The sequence below is a fragment of the Neodiprion pinetum genome, chromosome 6 (genome assembly GCF_021155775.2).
Source record: "Neodiprion pinetum isolate iyNeoPine1 chromosome 6, iyNeoPine1.2, whole genome shotgun sequence".
NCBI lineage: Eukaryota > Metazoa > Arthropoda > Insecta > Hymenoptera > Diprionidae > Neodiprion > Neodiprion pinetum.
In genome coordinates, this window is record NC_060237.1 from 29,461,204 (window position 1) to 29,481,801 (window position 20,598).

General features: G+C 41.5%; 1 protein-coding gene across 7 annotated transcripts in view; it reads left to right on the plus strand.

The window, feature by feature from the left end:
• LOC124220970 (trace amine-associated receptor 9) overlaps positions 1 to 20,598 on the plus strand; it is a 77,251-nt gene that overhangs the window by 51,751 nt on the left and 4,902 nt on the right. For 6 of the 7 annotated variants that reach the window (XM_069137176.1, XM_069137177.1, XM_046630471.2 and 3 more), the window contains 4 exons: positions 4,423 to 4,577; positions 5,860 to 6,007; positions 19,318 to 19,572; positions 19,855 to 19,954. In XM_069137176.1, the coding sequence (XP_068993277.1) occupies positions 4,423 to 4,577; positions 5,860 to 6,007; positions 19,318 to 19,572; positions 19,855 to 19,954 (658 nt within the window). The remainder of the gene's footprint in view (positions 1 to 4,422; positions 4,578 to 5,859; positions 6,008 to 19,317; positions 19,573 to 19,854; positions 19,955 to 20,598) is intronic. The other variant, XM_046630472.2, reaches the window with a different exon arrangement.

Sequence of the window (20,598 nt, forward strand, 5' to 3'; positions counted from 1 at the left end):
AAGTGCCTCGATAAATGTCTGGCATGAAAAATGCTGCCGACGACAATGAGTCGGTGTTCGTTTTTTTTTTTTTTTTTTTCTTTATTGCTTCCATTTTTTCCCCCGATATCTCTCTCTCTCTCTCTCTCTCTCTTTCTTTCTCTTTACACCACATGTACATACATGTACGTGTATAGGTAGAAAAAGAATTTGCGATCGTAACACCCTTCCCATCGTCTCTTTTATTACCACCTCAGTACTTTTATTTCATCGTTACGGTAAAAGAATCTCAGAAATATTTTCAGGTCAAGCGTTTCTCTCGCTAAAGTGTTGTAATAAATTGATATTCATTCGTTCGTTAATACACTATTTTATAACTTGTGTGAATTTGTGAAAAACGATAAACATCATTACCAATGATTGATGATATTCGCGTCTCTAATTTGAATAATTTTTTCATTTTTATGTTGACATTTAATCTTGTTATTTTTTTTTTTTTTTCACTACCGCTTCCCTTATCTCGTCGCATTTAAGATATCGCGGTAATGACATCGTGCAAAGAAAAATTGTCCGCTGTAGCTATATTCGGTTATACGTATGCAAACGTATATATATATATATATATATATATATATATATATATAATATTTATGCATATGTAGAACTATAACAACAAGACTCGGGAATATCACTGTTTTCAATATACACGTACATATATGTATATGTACATACCTTCTACGAACAACTTATACGGAACCCGGACGGAAGTGGAAAGTTTTGGCTCGGCGTAAAGTTTCACTTTATCTTATCTAGGGGAATAACTTTGGTGAATTTATTGGAAACCTATCAAGCGAGTTTCAGCCATCTCTGCAGGCTCTGCTGCACGTGGAAATGCAAAACTATTGAAAATGGAAGCAAATGGACAGTGCGCAGATCAATACGAAATATATAAATCAGAAAAATGCAAATTAACCCTGGTTTTTTTTGGATCAAGTTTGTTTTTTTTTACCTTTTTTTTTTTTTTTACTCTTAATTCATTGAAACGTGTCGGAGTCCGTAAATTATTCGGCTAATGTCAATATTAAATATTGTACCTCTTATGTTACATATTAAAGCGGAAAGTTTTCGCGAAAGGGAATTTGCAAAATCCCGCATCGTCGCCAAGTCGAATTCAAACCTGAGTCGGGGGATTTTGCGACAATGGGGCGGGTTTAATGACGTGTCAACCGAGATTATTCGAATAAAAAGCTGAACCGCAACCCGGACTATATTACGCTCGGTACATCTTTCTTCCCGAGGTTTTCCCGCCTCTCTTTCTCTTTCCCTTTCCCATCGCTTCGTGTTCCTTCAAACTCATCCGAAGACGTCGCTCCCGTTTAATTCTCGTACGAAAGGGTACTTTCTTAGGCTTAAAACGCTGATTTCGGTTTCTGTGTCTTTCAAGCATGCTTTGTCCCTCGTCTCCGAGATGAAAATCCTCTCGGGATGTATCTCGTCGAATACGAGTTTTCAAACAACAAGAAGAAAGAGGGACGAGATAGCGAGGAAAGGGTTGAGAAGTAGCCAAATTGCGAAACACGAGGTTTACAGGCAAAGTTTGAATATATATCTTTACACTTTCGGTTCTACCGTTGTTATATTTTCTCCGTACGTATCAACGTAAAATTTCTTTCAGCCAAATCCCACCGCTGCCGATTCAATCCCCGTAACACCGTTCGAATAATCAGCGACAACTGATGACTAATTTGCGCTCCGCTAATTACGCCAACTCTGCGAAACGCCTCTCGCGGTAATTTTCACGCTGCAGGCATTACTATGGCTGCTATTTTGGGAAAACGCGACGGGACATGAAAGCGAAATCTGTATAATATATTTCGATTCGTGGTGGAAGAGAGAAAGGGAGGGAAGAACGGACGGGGCGCTTAGATTAAATCTAACTTTTACCACACCCCGTATAGCTAGCCAACTCGGAAACATTCGAAAAGGGAAATACCCGACCCTTAATGAACCGGAATCTTGAAGGTCCAACTTCCAGCGGCCAAGGAAGGCTGCTTTCGCGGTAATTAATCGAGCCAATTAGGCGGTATTTGATCCTTTCGGATAGCTTTCGAACTCCAGCGTCAATAATTCACGGTGCTTCCTTGCTCCGCGAACAGACCATTTCAGGGAGACTTGAGCCTAATAATTATTTTAGTCGAAGAAATCAGTTGGATCAGATTTTTGTCAGGTCTATATACGACGATTCGACGATTTAAATTACAAAAGAGCCGTTTTTGTAACTATAAGCGCAACGAAAACACCTTCGGATTAATTCATCGCCCCCTTTCTTCCTAGCCATCTCTCTTTTTAGGGGCAAAAGATTCATCCTTAGAATCGTCTCACATTCAGCTCTAATTAATTTCTACCTCCTTCAGGTTCAAGGACAATATGTAAGACTTTTTGCAATATTTAATTCGCGGAGTTCGCGAAACCGTCTCTAGCCAAGAATGTGGTACACGTAGAACTACTTGGTCTTTGACTTGGCTAACTTCGCAAGTTCCAACCTCCAATTTCAGTAGCTCTGTATGCCTCTTAAGTTTTTGCTTAAACTTTTCACTCCTGCCATGCTTGGGAATCTTGCGAGATTTTGGCTTAACGAAGTGAACGTAACTTACGTTATAGTTGTAATATATAAATAACCTGCCTGCATTTCGTGCGATCGAATTTCTTACTCTACGAACTGAAGTCGGTACACATAGATGGATTGATATTGCGGCTGCATAACTAGGCACATAACTTGCGAATTATATTTTATATGTAACCAGGGATACTTCGGTCAGTATCTGTGCATCTGTGCCTGCGATATCGATGTGCGATAAATTTTATGCATGCACCTGGTTATGTGTCATGTATACGTGTCTGTGTACGTCTGTGTAAAAATACATAGTTTGTGAAAATCGTTTCGATCCGTGGCTGTGCAATTCGGAGGATATTACAACCGGTAAAAGCTTATCTCGTTGCCCACCCTTTTATCGAGTATTATTTCATGTCGCGGGTATAACGTCATATTTCTGTGATGGTGGTACATTTTTTTTTTTTTTTACTTTTTGGCCTGTAAACCAGTAATCGGAAACTTATATCGCCTTACGCTTCACACGTGTGATACTGTATAATGTAGGTGATTTTTACCGGTTTAACATACTCTCGGGTAACTTATTAATTCATTTATTACACTGTACTCGGTTGACAGTTAGAGAATTGTGTGCTTTGCGAAAAGATTTAGTTGATCTGTAAGAGAAGTAAATAAAAAAAGAAAGAAAGAAAGGATTGGAAAAAATAAATCTGAAGTGATTGAATTATAACTCTGGTATTGATCTTTGAAAATTAATTAATCGTGGTTAATTAAGACTCGTGTTGTATCTATACTCGGTATAGATTACGATGAATTAACGAAGTTAAGATATTGTTTAGTTGGGAGAAGTTTAGAAGTTACGGAAATATATTTTTCTCTTTACACTTTAATCGGATTTATTGTGGATAAAAAATTACACAATCTTCGGCGTTCCAAAGGATGCAAAATTATTTCACCGATACACCCGAATGAATTTTGGAACAATCCCTTTCGGATAAATGATAAATTTTTTTAAGCAGTTTAATCAGCATCTGTTTACACACGTCGTTAAATTTGAAAATTTGAGAAATTTATAACTAACTGAAGAAAATTTGCAAATTCGAACTGAAACGAGCAATTTTTATTAAACTCAACGCTAACGAGTGACACGCGTATCGAGAGGCAGTTGCTATCAAATTTTTCATACATCCAAATAATGTTCGACAGAAATTTGTTTATAGTTAACTAATCATATTTGGCTCAACTAAAATTTGACAATAATAACGAAAGACTTATTCCGTCGTTAACATTTATTTGCAGGTAAATCTTCCCGTCCTTCTTCCCTTTGTAACAAGAATTCGCATGTCGCAGATAATACGCTCCGCGTTTCGCATTCCGAATGCTGCTCAGACGCCCTTCGACCCTCGGTTTTCCCTCTTTTTGCCGTTTTCCTCTACTCGCGTAGCCCGCGGCTCGGCGGCCGAAATGCGCTCGTAAAACGGCCGCGATAAAACCTGTTGGAACTTATGACAGTCATCCGTGAACCGGATAGAACGACACTCGGTGTATTATCACCCCGGCTATAATGGCACTTGTACCGTTTTCTATGTACACCCCCCGATTCGTTCACCCTCTTGTTTTTCCTCTTGCCCTCTAATTCCCCGTTTAGCCGTTTGACGTCTCTGCATACTTGTGAAAAGTGATAGAGAAAAACGAGAGAAGAGGATGCGGAAGTCGAAGAAGAAGAAAAATAGCAATATTTTTTTCAACTCCAATGCGGCCATAAATCTACAAATCCCTTTAACTTTGTAATAGTATCATATGTAAAGTTTCTTTTGTGTGTGTTGACGCAGTATTACATGCGGCAGGGTTGCGTTGCAGTGATGTCGACGACCTGGATAGCCAGCGTTGCGGTCTTCGGTGCCCTCGTTCTTCCCAGAGGAGGCTACTACTTCAACGGATCCGGTCTTCTCGCCTGCGATCCATTTTTCGCCAGGGCATCCCTCAGGCAAGTTTCAAATCCATCCTGTTATCCCCTTGAATCACACGTTGTTGTGCCGAGTCAATTCTCTGGTTTTTCGGCTCGCTGATTGCGAATACGAAATCAAATTTCAAAAATCCACCATGACGGATCCGGTACGGCGGACGAAAATTTCAAATTTTATCGAATCTCGTGATATAATTATTAGAATTAAAAAGCGCACTCGATCATCCCGTTGCGTCGCAGGATTACAAAAATTATTCATTTTTGTCAACGTCGTCTTTTTTTTTTCCACATTCACTCCGCAACGATCGATGTAGAAAATATGAAGAAGTTGCTTCTTTGGATTTTACTGACCGATAAAATAACGTTTATTAAATACTAATATTCGCGGAGCAAGCTATCGTAAAAACAAAAACTGTTAAAACTTGGCCTGCCCGTTTTTATACTAAACTTGTCGAGTGAATTTCACTTTTTTTTCGTGCTCGATGTTTAAGGAAGATTGTTACGTACCTACGGATATAGCGTGGAAAAAAGATTCTTAAGAAAGTATTAATTATGTCGAACTTATTTGAGGATCGATGGAAAATTTATCCGAACGACATGCCGTAGGTATATAATCGGCTTGAAGAAAAAAGAAAAAAATTTCGCAAAGACACGGTATATATAAATATTCTCATCCTTCGTCAGAAAAGTTTCTGGTCTAAAGTAATTACATGCGTACAATTTTGATTAGAGAAGGTATTTTTGTGGGTAAAGACCACATTTTCATTGTACTCGGTGAAAGGTTTTTGAACTAGAAGTGCTTTTTGGGGGGATCTACTCTTGAGAACTGGAGAAGAACGAGAATTTTTGAACGAACTGACGATTTCCGAGATGTTGGAAATGTTAGACCTGGTATATTTCGGCTTTCCGTGCATCGGTCGTATTGACATAGGGCTGGAATGAAAGCTTTTAAAATCTAGAAACGTAAAAAAAATTTCAAATGTCGAATTTTATCCCGAGAGGGGAGAAATATGTGACGATACTTTCGCCGGGGAAGATAGAAGGCTTCTCATCGCGATAAAATATAGTCCGTCAGCTCGCGTGCTTTAAATCTTTTTGTTTTTTTCAATCAACTTGGTGCGTTCGGTAACCGCCAATCTTGACGGTACACACTTGACGAGCTAACGTAAAAAATAAATTCCGACAAGTTTTAAGAGCAAAAAACGAGAAACCTTGTATCACAAGAATAAGAATTTGTAGAAAAATGGAGTAAATCCAAGGATGTAAGCCTCCAAGCACTGCGACTGAACTTTCGATATTACAGGATATTGGCCTGCTGTTGTTTCTACTTTCCGACGACGATGGTACTGATGTACTGTTACGGTTCGGCGTTTCACGTCAACAAGCTGCGACTGAAGAGGGTCGTATGCGTAAACGCACCGGAAGTCGTCGGCGGCGGTCACATCGAAAGGGTGAGTTTCAAGAGTGAAATTGACGGTAATACCTGACGGCGATAATCCGCAAAAGGATAACCGAAAGATTGGTAACGAAACGCGGAATAAGAAAACCGCCCGAGTAGGAAAAGAGAAATGGGTAATGGGTAATGGGGAAAAACGCGGCTCCGTGTCGGGAGCCTTTTAGTAGTAAAGTTCGAGGCGGACAGGGAGAGACGGGAAAACCGCGTCCCGAGGGCTCGAGGCGGGTCCTTTGGGAGGTCCTCGACTCTCGTTGAACGTAGAGAAATTCCCATGCGGCTCTTTAGCGCACCGCTCAACTTTCTTTATGAAATATCCCTTCGAAGGCGGCTGCATGCGCGCAAAAAGGTTGTGTATTTACCTACGATGAATACGGCACTACGTACCCTCACGCTATTTTCCTCCTCAACCTCTCTTTACTACTTGCGCACGATGAAAGAGCTGGATCGATGCATGAAATTTAATATCTGCACTCACGTACGTATAGCATGTGTGTGAAACGATGATGCGCGAAAATCGTTCTTCGCTTCTTTGATCGTTTGTTTATATAATGAGAAACGGAGAACGTTTACTGACAAAGAAACGTCCGAGAATCTAACGATAAGTTTTCTGAACAAAATCATTTTACACAAAAAGAGAGTGGGAATAGAGAGAGAGAGAGAGAGAGAAGTAAAAGGTAGAATCTCATTCGAATAAATGATGATTGATCGTCGTTTCGTCGTAAACAAAAAATTGAACAAATTCGTTCCGCTTAGTACCGATTTAAATTCAATTATTGATGAGAGATAAAATGTATCGTTGAACGGAAAGATATCGTTGCGTGACGAATGATATCAAACTCCTCCCCCGTGTAACAAAGCGTGACGATTTTCTTGACCCATTCCCCCCTTCGAGTACGATGCTTAATTTATGGAAGCTCCCTAAACGCCCGCGTACAAACAAATTTCAACCTCGATTAGCAAACGATCAAAATTCTACGATGCCAGGACTATCACGGGCGTGTAAATCGCGTGCCTCTGTAATCGCTGTTATAATACCGATGCCGCTGAAACTGGAAATTACAAGCGACGAATCCGTATACCACCTACCCGTATTATTGTAATACCACGCATGCATTATGGGAGGGCATGGAATTCACGCTCTGTGAAATTTGAACTCCGACATCAAATATAATTTACGCTTCACAGGATCCTATAATTAAATAGGCAGGTTACCAACCGTTTTCGATATTTGTAACGATCGGGTGAAATCGATCAAGCCTTTTACTTCTTTTTTTATTCCTCGCGTCTGTTATTTTCCTTTCACTTCCCGCGACTCCTCGAAACATCGCGTCTCTCGATTTTCAACAATTTTTTACAAACCGAGAACAACGGCCGCGAGCTTCTGGGGTTAAGGATCTATATTCGAGTAGCGGTGAGGTTACGGATAAGGATACGAACGCGGGACGAGAAGCCTCTCGAGTTTTCGATCACGGGGGTAAAGCGATGGGAAAGGTACAAGGCATGTCCATCTTTCCTTTCCCGCATCCTCGTTCGCTGATTTCACAAGTCTTTTCCATAGAATATAAATAATGATTTGTTCTATCGACCAACTTGACGCGAGAATATCCCCATCTCTTTCAATTTTTTCTCCCTTTCTCTCCCGCTTTCGCTTTAAGAACATTATATACATATATACATGTATCTATTTACGGTCCGTAGGGTGAAAAGAAAGAGTAAGAAACAGCGCGAGCGGGAGCAACAAAAAAAAAAAAAATAATGAAAGAGAGAAGAGTAAATAATATATAATACGCATCCATTTGAAAAAATCATAAAGTCAAAAAAAGAAATAGAAAAAACGTAAAAGGGAAAGAGAATAAAAGGTTCGTACGCAATTGTTATACAAACATATATATATATTTTCGACCGTTGTATAATGTATATTACTCAGAGCCGATGAAAATTCGACACCACCTTCTTCTTCTCATCCTTACTTAGTCCTTTTTTCCTTTCGCCACGAAAGCCTCGGCGAGTAATTATTGTGGAAAAAAAAAAAAAAAATGTTTGCAGTACAATAGTAAGAAAGTGACGCTGCTACTCTACTTATTTTGTCTGAAAAATCTCTGTTTCATATTATAAGCACAACTTTTTCTCTATATCCGCGGTAATTTAATATCGTGGGCAAAAAAACTTTCTCCATCAAAAATACGTATAGTCAATTTCTTCGCGACTCGTCGTTTAATTGCTGTTGCATAAAAAAAAAAGAGTTGAAAAGAGAAAAACGACCTGCGAAACCTTGACGAAAAAGTTATACCTTTTCCTTATATTTTTATACACTTTACATCGAGCATCCGCGTATTTTCTGCTCGGTTCTATTTCTCTTTTCTTTACTTCAATTTTTTTTTGTTTTTCTTTTTGCTTCTCAACTCGAAGCATCCATACCACTTTACATGCCCCAGACGCAATTTTATACATGATACAACCCGCGATCCTTCCGAGCCGCATATTAAAGTTGTAAAACCATTATCGCATTCCCCAAATTACTTCCGACTTATATCTATAAACCCGAAATATAGCTATTTTTAGGGGAATCAGTTTAAGTTCACGCCATGTTCGCTGTACATATCTGTAGTATAATACAGTTCAATCGTGCGCTCCATGAATCACACAAAAAGAAAAAAAAAAAAAAAAAGAATTCTTGGAATTTCTACTTGTTATATAGGCATAATATACGTACCTATGATATGCCTGTACAATGTACCGCTGTAATGCATAGAACTAAGGCATTCGAGCAGCGTATGACTATAGATGATTCGAAATCGTCCTTAAATCATCCCGCCTCGGTTAATCCCGAGACACACAATTCACGCGAGCTTTAGGATTTTCGATTCCTTTTGTCTAGGCGCGATTCAAACTCTCTCGTTGTCGTGTATATAGGCCGAGGCGTACCTACGGCTCGTTAGGTCTTAGCGTGTTACAGGCTCGTATATTCGCAGGGGAACGATGCCGACGAAGGAGGAGCAGAAGAAGGACGAAAAATAGAAGTAAAGTTGAACGAAGAAGACGAAGGAGCCGCTGCTGGGTGGGCAGGAAATTGCTAAAGATGGAGCTTTCAGGCTTTTTCGCTTCTTCTCCTCGCCAGCTTTCGATTTTTCCCGCCTTATAGCGGATTTCTTTTTTACCTTCGTCTTGTTTCTTTTTCTCTCATTCTTTGTTTTTCTTGCCTCATACTTTATTCACTTTTTTCTTATACCCCGCGAACAATGAACCGGCACCCGGAAACCGGATACCTTGACCGATATCCCGGGCAAGATGAGTAACCGAAAAAACTGCACCGGCGATTTTTCAGGGTCGTATGTGTGAAAAATTTCATCTCCCCAACGAAACCGCAACGCCGTAAAAAATTTGCTCCAAAACCGCTGCCGCATGCTTCCGGGGGAAATTTTTCCACAGTAAAATACCGCGGAAATTTTCTCCCTACTCCCGTTTCACGGCTCGAGGTAAACTTTCTCGATTCTTGTGCGCGCGTGACGTCATCGTCCTCCCTTTTTAAGTCCGCTGAAACTCGAGGGATGCGGTTGGGATTTTTTACGCGGCAATAGGGGGTCGAAAAGAGGGATGAATTATGTCTGGTTAATTTAGTGGGACACTCGGGGATCCGAAGTTTGCGGGGAATCCCCGTATAAGCCATCGTCATCCGGTTTTACACCGCTGTTATAATGCCCCGCAGTCAGGATACGCGGTTCTCCGACTGCGATCTGGCGAATTTAACGTAGCCACGAGTATCTAAATCCTTACGTCCTTTGACGAGAACGAAGTGAACGAAGAGAATGATTCTCGCTCTCTCTTTGAACGTCCCTGAATGACGAAGGATTATGCAACGTGTAGCCGTGGTTGGAAGATCTTTAACGTTTGACTCTGAAGTTGAACTTTGGGCTGCGGAATGCGAAACTTGAGAGCGAAAGTTTCATTAGATATCGCGATGTCTCCTGTACTCAAAAGAGAGAGAGAGAGACGATCCGGAGCCGAGGCTGTGAATTGAATTTCAATCTGGAACCAACCCGCCATTCCGCGTTCCTTATAACCGAAATTGGCGTCCGTCGTTCCATTGAAACAAACGTTATTGCATCGGCATCGGGACGTGACGTATTTCGCCAATTGTATCCTGTTTGAAGTTACATCTTTCGCGGCATTTCACAGCGACCTAGTTCTAATTTTTCTAATCAATCGTCCGACTCGCGAAGCGTAAAATCCGTGCGAAAAAAGGGGTGGAAAAGCTTCGGGAAAAAGGTCACGCGTACTCTTATGTTGGAAATCCGAATTACAGGTGTAACGCAAAGTGTGTTCACCGAATTCTCGGGAGTAGAGGAGGATATCGTGTAATCTAAGGGAAAGTGAAGAGCGCCGGCAGCTTCCCTCGTTTAATTAAAAACCGTTGGAGGGTGCAGGCGTTAAAAAGTTTTGAGAGATCGGTAGGTATGCGTAGCCGCGTCAAGGAGCGGGAATGATATATTGGTAATAAGGTGAAAGTTTTCATCCTAAAATCGCGAGAAATATTTGCGAAATTTTAATCACGAAAGCTCGTCTCGCGTTCGCTGCATAATTTCCGCTCGATCTTCCGTTCTTGAAAACAATCAGACGTTGTTTCCACTCTCGTATATCTCGGATCAATTCGCGGTTGAACAAACGGCGGAGAAGGCAAATACATAAGAGCTTATACCCTGCCTGCCCTCGAATTCGCTTCCGCTGATCTTGCGAGGAGAGGGAGAAGAATCGATTGTGAAATTTGGCGATGCGCGGAGAGACGATCGGTTCGCGAGGCTTGACAAAGGGAAATGAAAACAAAAGAGAAAAGGAAACAAAGAAGCAATACCTAAAACCGGACCTCCGACCGCCATCTTGGTCCTTCTCTTCTCGATCCCCGCTTCGCTTTATCCTTCTTTTCTCATTCGATCGCGCCTTATTTTCACGGACTCTTTCGACTTCCTCTTTTCACGTAACGAGCATCGAATCCTCTCCCTCTTTCTTCCCTCGGGAATTGGCTGCCGTGCAGTCGTTGTCGTTGTCTCGTTTGATCAGCGGTGAAAAATAAATTGGTCCGCTGCTGCAGCTGGTTGATTTTCGAATTCTGACTCGGCGATGGAATCCCGGAATTCCGTTGCCAAAGTTGTCGAGTATCGATTTCGCGTTAGTTTTCTATGAATTTTCATCAAAACAATTCTTTTTTCCCCACCTCTACATTCATTCTCACCGTTCGCTAGGGTTTTATATTCTCTGAACGTAACCGGAAATCGCGTACACGCGTATCTGTGTTGTCCGATATCCGGTGCAAAAAATTTAAACAAAGAAACGGCACGGGAGTGGAAAAAATGTTTTGGCACACTCCTGATCAATTCTCTTCCTCCGCTCCCTTCGCTTTATGACTACACGTGTGTTAATAATTTCACCTCGACCGATAAAACAGATTCGATAATTTATTACTCTCTCCCGCGTCAATTGAGTAACGCTTCTTCGTCACATGCCCCAAATCAATGATTCGATCGGTTATTTTTGTGTCGTAAAGTTCACGGATTTTGCTTGTTCACGCGTGGTTACCTTGTTTTTTTTTTTAATTTATAACCGTGTACAGCCATCCGTGAAAATGGTTTTCTCACATGGAAAAAAAATACATCTCTTTTCCAGATTAACCACTGTTAATTGTTTTTCGAAAACCGTTAATTCGACTTTTTCCAGTCCTCACTTATCACTTAATACACTTCGAAAGCTGACTACTCACAGGCACCGGATAATTTCTTTACAAATACGGTTGATCGCTGCGCCAATTGTCTCGGACAATTAAAGAGAGTGGTCTTGATCCGCGATTGGATTTCGCGTAGTGGTTGAAATTCGGCTAAATAGCCCCAAGTCCCGAATACATTTCGCAGGTACCTACCAAATCGTAGAGAATCGTCGACCGCAGACCAGGGCTTTCGTTATACGTAGTTATAGAATATACATAACTACACATACACGCGAGGCGTGCCTGCAGCTTTCCTAGAGTAACTGCGTTTAATCCAGATTTGCATATTCTAAATTAAATAATTACCATATTTTCCCGATTAGTTTAATATTTATAGCGCGAATATTAACGCGCGTAGGTATGATATGTGTAGAGCGTACGTTGTACGTTTAATCCTATGTGATCGTAATTACAGAGGATCGGAAAGGAACCCACTATATTACATTACAAGGTAGTAAAAAGGAATCGCTAAATAACGCCGCGGGCTCATCACTCTAATTTCAATGTCAACGTTAATTTTAATTTCAATTTTTCGCGACCGAATCACCTCTGTGCACGCGAACGCGTGAATCCAAAGACGAGAGCTACGGGATTAGGGAGCTCGATAATTAGCCTTTGGTCCTCTAGTCGGGCTGAAAAGGATTTTCAAAGGAATTTTATCAGCATGAAGTAAAAGAAGGAGAAGAAGAAGAAAAAAAGAAAAGTAAACGATCCATCATAATTCGATTTCCGAAGGCGTCGGCGTCGCTCCCTTGAAAGGGCAACTAAACCGTCGCCTCATGAGCGTACATCTGATTACGGAAAATACGATTCGAATGAAAGGTCGTCTCCCGAACGGCGGTCTGCTTTTATATTCGAACATTTCCCACAGGGTGGAGAAAAATTTTTAATTGATTTAAATAAAGTATTTCCTCGCTCGCGCCAATCGGTAGAATATTTCACAAAGTTAACGTACTCGAGTGAAATCTTTTCATCGTCAAAAAAAATAACGAGGCTACGATTACAAGCTAATCGCTCACATACCGTTGATTTCCTCTATCCGCCGGTAATTATAGGGTCGAAACCGCGGTGAAATAATGAAATAAAGAAAATATATTTCCAAGTATGATTCCCGAATCTGGGTCAATTGATGTGCACGAATGTCCCATCCGAAGAACCGCTCGAGTATGGCTCCTCGCACAAGCTCAGATGCCTGACAGAGAGAGCGAAAGAGAGAGAGAGAGAGAGAGAGAGAGAGGGAGGAACGGAGGGCGAATAGCGACTGGGTTGGGTGGTAATTAACCCACAGAACGGGGAGAGAAAGGGAGGCCGAGGGACGGGGGCGATATTTCAAGGCTGGAGCCGGGAGGATTTGAACGGAAGCTGCACAGGTACGTCCGCCGTTTCCCGATTCAAAGGGAAATTTCAAATCGTTCAACAATGCGGGGATGATCGTTCGATTGGCGGTAATAACGGGGCCGCAGGACTGAAGCTAGCTGACTAATGAATCGCTGATCAATTCATTATATTGCGTACCGTGGCTATACACGTTCGGTATGATGTGTAAAAGCTTGAAGAGAGCCGAATTTCCAACAGAGACGGGGGTGATTAATCGATACCTAATGACGCGGATCGGTTCGCCTTGTGCTGTAGTGATCTCTTCGCGATTGTCGTTCAAAGAGTTTGACAAAGGTGTTCTCGTCATCGGAGGTCTCTGGTTCTTATCGTAGTCGTTGGGTTAATTCGATGTCGTCGATTAAGGATCAATTATTAATTATCTTGTGTATTGAAAATTGGCGATAGTGAGGTAATCGTTTGAAAATCTATAGCGATGTTGCTACATTTACGATAATTTATAGAGTTGACGTGAGGAAAACCAACATTTTTACTGTAAATATATAACCCCAATGAATTTCAGTAAAATCTGTACAAATGATGAGAAATTTTTTTTCTCCCAGTCATGTTTCTAATAACATAACACATCGATCCGTAACGCAGGATAGGAATGTGAATAATTTTTACGTATCAACCTTTTTCTCTCTGATAATTCTTCGAATCCTTTAGCTAAATTTTCACGCTAGTGGGAGTTCGGATATTATATCTTATAAAAATCCACCGCCTTACAGAACGCGATCGATCTGTAAACATTTATTTATCAATACGAAAATTTTTTACATACAGTTGTAATTTTATTTCGTGGGTGATAAAAGTGTACCAATTTAAACAAAAAAAAGTTTAAAGTAATGTAAGCCATAGATTCAAATAATGCTCGCATTTCAAAAAATGTATCGTCACGTACAATGAATAGAACACAAGTATATTTTATACCCATATGAAAAAAAAAAAAAAAAAGAAAAAATGCGTATCGAGAAATTCCTTTGGCTATTATTTACCTCGAGTGAAAATATCGCATCGGATATATTTCGCACATTGTCACGGGGTTGGATGTTTCGCTCGAATTGTTACACGCAAGAGTGTGGGTAAAAGGTAAATAATAATCGCGCGATAGAAAAACCGGACAATGGTGTCCCACCCTCGAAATTCGAGGTTCAAATGTATACCCGCCTATACGCACAACGTATACCTGCAAACGGTTACGTATTATTCTTCAAGTTATTGGATACCGGGAGGGATTCGTGGGGCTGTTCAGAGATAAGGAATCGGGGGCGGGAAAAATCGAGAGGGTAAAGAGGGAGGGGGGTGTGGACGGTGATCGACGTGGCAACAGTATTGACACATATTCCACGTAGCAACTGTGGTTCTATCTCTCTCTCCTAACACCCAACCTGCAGGTGGTAAGGCTCGGAGCGTCGAGAATAAATGAGGGAAAAAAACCCGAGGACGTCCCTTGAACGTGAGCGTGATCACCTCTAATTTTACAGATGTAGGTAGCCCTCGTTTCTCCGCATTTTTTCCTCCTTGGAATTTTTCTTTTTTTTTCACTCTTTCCCTCTCTCTCTCTGCTTGTCTTCTCCTCTCCTTCTTCTTCTTCTTCTTCTTGTTTTCTTCCGCCTTGTTTCGTCCCGTTTGTTTCGCATCGTGACAAATTACATCCCCTTTCCTAAAGCCGCGGCGAATATCGTCGCCAAGAAATTTGGAAAAAGACGAATGAATATTGGCAACGGTTTCCCTCGCTTCTCTCTGACATCAACTAATTCCGATACAATGGAATCGATAAAACTGTGACACATGCGTGTGTTTCTTATCTGTTTTCAACGACTTTGTATACCGATTCGGGGCGATAAAATAGCCGACGAAAATTGCTAGTGTTTCGAAAGACGAGGATACATGGCGTGTTTTTCGTTTGGTTAGAATCTGCCGGATCAACGATACGATAATACTTGCTATATTTTATTCATCTTGATGACGGCCGAAGCATTATTTAAAGAAACGAGAATAAAACGAACGGTCTCAACGTTTCAATCACTGCTGTGCTCTCCGTCGTATTTTTCAGCAGCATTAACCGCGATCTAATCTCTCAATTTGATAAAGGAATCGTACAAATAACGAGCGAAAAAGTGGGAAACGCGTAAGATGGAAAAGCAACAATTTCTGCTGTCGGTAAAAAAAAGAAAGTGTTGACTTGTATACCTGTGATAAAATTTTATCGTATTTCTAACCGGGTAGTGCAGAATCGACACTTTATATACCCTCGCTGCAAGCTTCATGCCACTGCACCGGAAGTCTCGGGCGTTGGAAAATGCCTCGGGGGACAGTAAAAGGTTACGCTGCATAGGCCATCGAGTCTTTTTACTCCTTAACCCATTTCTCCCCATCGGCCTCGTCCCAATCCTCATCCTCAACCTTCCACCTCCTCGGTACCGATAATTCTGCCAAGAGTCGTTCGCACGGAATTTTCATCTCGGTTTTTTTGACGCCTCAAAGAGCACGCATTAACCCGGATTCCGGTCGTCGAGATAATACGCAGATACCCAGTTTTTGGCTCCCTGGCCAAGACACAACGCCGGTCCTGCAATGGCCGTACTTACATTTGTAATTCGTTTATTGTATTGCCCAGCCGAGTCCAATCGCGAGGATAATTCATTTCTTCTAGGCATGGTTGAGCGAGATGTGTGTCGGAGGAAGGGAATAAATGCGCAAAAAATGCGAGTAATATGTGTGCCGAAGGATGGATGTGTTCTTGGAAAATGAATTATTTCGTCTTGGATAACCTTTCTAGCTCTATCGCGAGTGTAATTATCCTCTCTCTCTCTCTCTCTCTCTGTCTCTCCTTTTCTCTCCACGGAGTTTAATAAGGAAATTTAACGACGTCGTTGAGACTTCGCCGGGAGGAGTCGAGACCCGTCATTCTAGGGATATAAGGTTGGTCCTGATTCCGGGAATCGTGTGGGTGACAACGAATCGGATGATGAAAGCAGCAGCAACAGCAACAACAAGAAGAGAACAAGCCGAGGGTAACGGAGAAGAAGATAATAACAAACATCATTCCGTGAGAAACGGAAAATTTAGTGAAAGGCCTAACAGGTCGTTTCAAATTTCCCGCCCTCTCGCTCTCGCTCGTCTCACTGGGAATCTTGGGAATGTTATGCAGGGTGGCCAACACAAGCAGGTTGCGGAAAGTGCGCGGGATGAATAAATACATACCTATACACACACACACACATATATATATATATATATATAGATATCACGTATATATGACATAAACGTCCGTGTTTAAATATATTTTACGAGCGAAGATAGGCGTGAGCCCGGCACGTCGAATCCCTGAGCGATAAAATGCTCAACGTGAATTCGAATGGTTGTTTTAATTTTAATTTTTACCGCTGTACTTAACTCTTCGACTCCGGGTTATAGCGTCTTTATACCTATTCTGTCGTTACTGGTTTATAATTCAAACGTTCATCGCGTACCGAAGGTTTCAAACCTGTATTTCTCGTCGACATTTAGTTTTCATAAGACCCCAGCTATACCGAGAATTAATCAAGTGAAACGGAACAACGCGGTATAAGAATGTAATTTAATATTACTGCCGCAGTTTTTATGTCGTTTAAATTTCGCGCGCAATTTATTTCTGACGTACGTCATGAGCGAAACGCTGGGTTTTCCGAACACCGCGGCGGGAGATTGAAAAGTGACGAATAATCGTGGTCAGTTTAAAACATAAAAAAAAAAATAGTCTCCAAAATTCGTTCAAATTCTATTTCTGATGAGTTTTCGTTTATTTTTTATCCTACGACTTCGCTGTTTTTCATTACTTTCGTCGAGGTCAGCATATCCGCGACATATAATACATATAAGCTTCCGGCGAATGGTTGGAGAACTCTGCATAAACTTTTCCGCGAATATAAAGGCGAGCATGGGTAGCGTAACGACGTCGAAATACAAAATATAAAATTCGCTTCACGATATGCAGGATTGCGGATTGACTATACGCGTATAACGCGGCGGGAGTTTCGCTCGTATTGGGGAAGTTCAGACGATAAATCCCGCACATGCTAATGTTGGTAGAGCAGTTTGTCTTCGATGCTGCCCTTCCGCCACAAGCCCCTATGCTAATCGCCCATTTTCATATTTGAATTCGTGATATAAACGTTTTCCTGCGTGCGCAGAACCGAGCTTGTTCATTTTTTCGCAACCCCCAATTCAAGTCCGCCCTTACAAAGTGTAAATCCGAGAAAGATGGCGGCAAAGACAACCGCAGCATCAGCTGACCCGTATTCGGTGTTAAATTATGCGAATCGTATATACCTAGGTAAATCCGATAAGTTAAAAGTCTGTTATTTCGTTGTACAGCTCGGTTATGAATGAGTAGAAAAAAAAATGGGCAATGGAATCACGGTTTCACTCTCAAATTATACGACTGGTGATCGTGTATGTACGTACCCTCAAGACCCAAGACCCCTTATCGAATTCTTGAACACCAACGACCGTGAATCCCGAGTTCAGAACAGCGGAGGCGCTGTTTAAATTCCTGCAATACCCCGTTAACGGTGGGTAAATTCGGTAAAGGGCGTAAGAACAGACCCTTGATTAAACCATCCTGGAATTAAGCCGAGGGTGCGACAACCCTCGCACGAAGAAACAAGCTCTCTCACAAACCGGAACATACATACCTATACCTAAATATAAAGCTAAAGTCAAGCAAAAGTCTCCTGACGCCTTCCCCCGGAGAATTTCGAAAAGTGGGGGGGGTTACACTTGTACTACATTAACCCCAAACCAAACGGGGTGGTCTCCCACACTTACTTACCCCCGATGTTGTTGCGCATCGCGGTTTAAATGTGATAAAACACTGCTGCTTGGTGGATAAAAGAGGTAGAGGGAAAGGGGTGGGGGATAGAAAATTTTCACCAAATGGGTATAATGTATATTCCCATTGGCATTATCTTGTAATCGCCTTTACGCCCACCTCTTATTCCCACGAGTTTTCCTTATCAACGGAAACTTTCGCCAACCAATATCACGACCCTCATCCTCGTCACAAGCCGCAAATCCTCCCTCCGAGCTCTCGGCCTCATACAAATACAGGTATACGGGGTTCTATTTTGGGGTTGAATTATACCTGTAACATTCGACACGTGCAGATCACCGGTCGCATCTTTGGTTACAACACCCCGCGGGGTGGATGACAAAAAAAAAAAAAAAGAAAGAAAGAAGCAAAAAAACGAGAATTTAACACAGCCGTATTTTCGCCTTATCGTCCGAGCAGTGCCACCTTTGACGGTTATATAGGTACACACACACACACACACACATATATATATATACACGTTTTTCTATACCTTATACGAGGTACTTTCTCCTCGGTGGAAAAGCCGCGTTTAATCTGGTAACGACTACTATACGACAGGGTGGGAAAATCTCTTCGAAAAGAGAGGTAGATGACGGAGAGATTTCGGCGAGTCTGGGAGAAGAACTTGGTCCAGGCCATTAATCCTTATAGCGTTGCACGAGAGCTAGTTCTCGCCTTCGAGAGGAGAACAGTTGCGTAATCCTACTTCCCGAGCTTTTTGACGCCGTGCCGACGAGATTACCCGGCACTCTTCCCCCATTTGTTTCCCTCTCTTTATTTCTCATTCGCTTATTCTCACCGTGAAAGCTACGAGTCTCGTTTGCTCCGACGTAATTACCACCTGCAGTTGGATATCAGTTTCTGTTTATTCTCGGAACGTGAAAATCCCATTTAGAGTTTACGAAAACTGAGTTTCCTGAGCTTTGAAAAGATCGAGGGTGAGGGGGGTCATCAGCGATAACGGGAGGAGAAAAATGAACTTTTCATGTACCTACGGTCTACGTGCCCGATATTAAACTGTCGTCTTAGGGTGACTTTTCAACTCTGTGTCGTGATGAAAACGCTAAAGCTCCCAAGTTTCCTTGCCCCCGGAATTGCTTCCGGTACAACAATCGGCGTATTGTGACCGGGTTCGATTTGACGAAAGAAATAACGACAACTCGACTCCGGGATCGAGGGGTTTTTTTTTCACCCTCACTAATTGTCGAATCTGCACGTTGGTCTGCTTAATTACCGTACGACGATCGAATGGAAGCGGTATGAGATCCATGCGAGTAATTCCTTTTCGAATGATTTCTGATTTCTCTGCTCGCAGCTGGTAGCTCACGAAAGACGATTGTCCACCTCGGCTTCCCGGACAATGGCCGCGATGAGTTTGGGTTTCATTGTGATGGTTACTCCGTGGACAATTCAGGAAGTGGTAGCGGCTTGTACAGGAAGCAAACCGCCCCCCTTCCTAGATTTCCTAGCCACATGGCTCGCCCTTTCCAACAGCTTCTGGAACCCATTTCTCTACTGGCTGTTGAACAATCACTTCCGACGCATCTCCAAGGAGCTTCTATACACTAAGGTAATATTTTCTCACCATTGCCCGCTCTTGTCTTTCCCCTAACTTAAAAAAGACGATTATATGTATATCTAAGATTCGTTACAACTTTCAATACTTTTTTCGGCCGAATTTAGAGCTAGGATGATAGTGACTTTTTATTCTGACTGAGATCAGAGCTTTCGAAAATCGTTTTCTTATAGTTCGGAAAAATTTTACCTCCTTGCTGTGTCGTCTGTCAAATACGAACAACGATATTTTTTTTAATTTATCTAATTTGTTTTTCATTGCTTTGCATTTCTACAGATCTTATGCAGACCAAAGCCCCTCGGTCCGAAGCAACACTGTTGTGCAACAAGTACAGGGGGACTGGACATCTGTAGTATCGGTGGCTTAGATCTGTCTGGTAAGAGGAATAAATTTCTCTAAACAAAAAATAAATCGCTCTATTTTTTTTTTTTTTTTTATGGTTTTCCTTTTTTCCGTTTTTTTTTCACGTACGTACGATCGACCGAGGCGAAAAGTTGGTTTCGTTGTATATACTCGTGCCTTAAAAGTTGAAGGGAGGGTTGCAGGAAGCGTGATGAAACTTTTCTTTCTGTATTGTACTTTTATCAACGGTGCCATCAAGATAACAAAAATAAATAAATAAACAGTAATAACAGTAAATAAAAAAAATACGAAGTGGAGAAGTTTTATTCCAGTACTTTATATTATACTTATATACGTATACATAAACACCTACCGACTTCTATAAATAGTTGTTGAGATTATAGTTGAATCTTGATCAGCCATAGCCGTGTATATAGATTCATTCTATTACACGATGTAATTACGTTAATTAGATGAACCCGATAATTGTACACTGACTTTAAATCCTTCTGAAGGCTGGACGGTGAACTGCCGTCTCATTTGTAAAGTAAAGTTTCCTGGAATGACGATAATTTTTCTCAACCCTTCTTGACTTCCCCTTCTTCTCATTCGTCATTAAAACGACCACGCAATCACGCTTGCGAGTCTTGAACGTTAAAATCGACGTCGATTATTTCA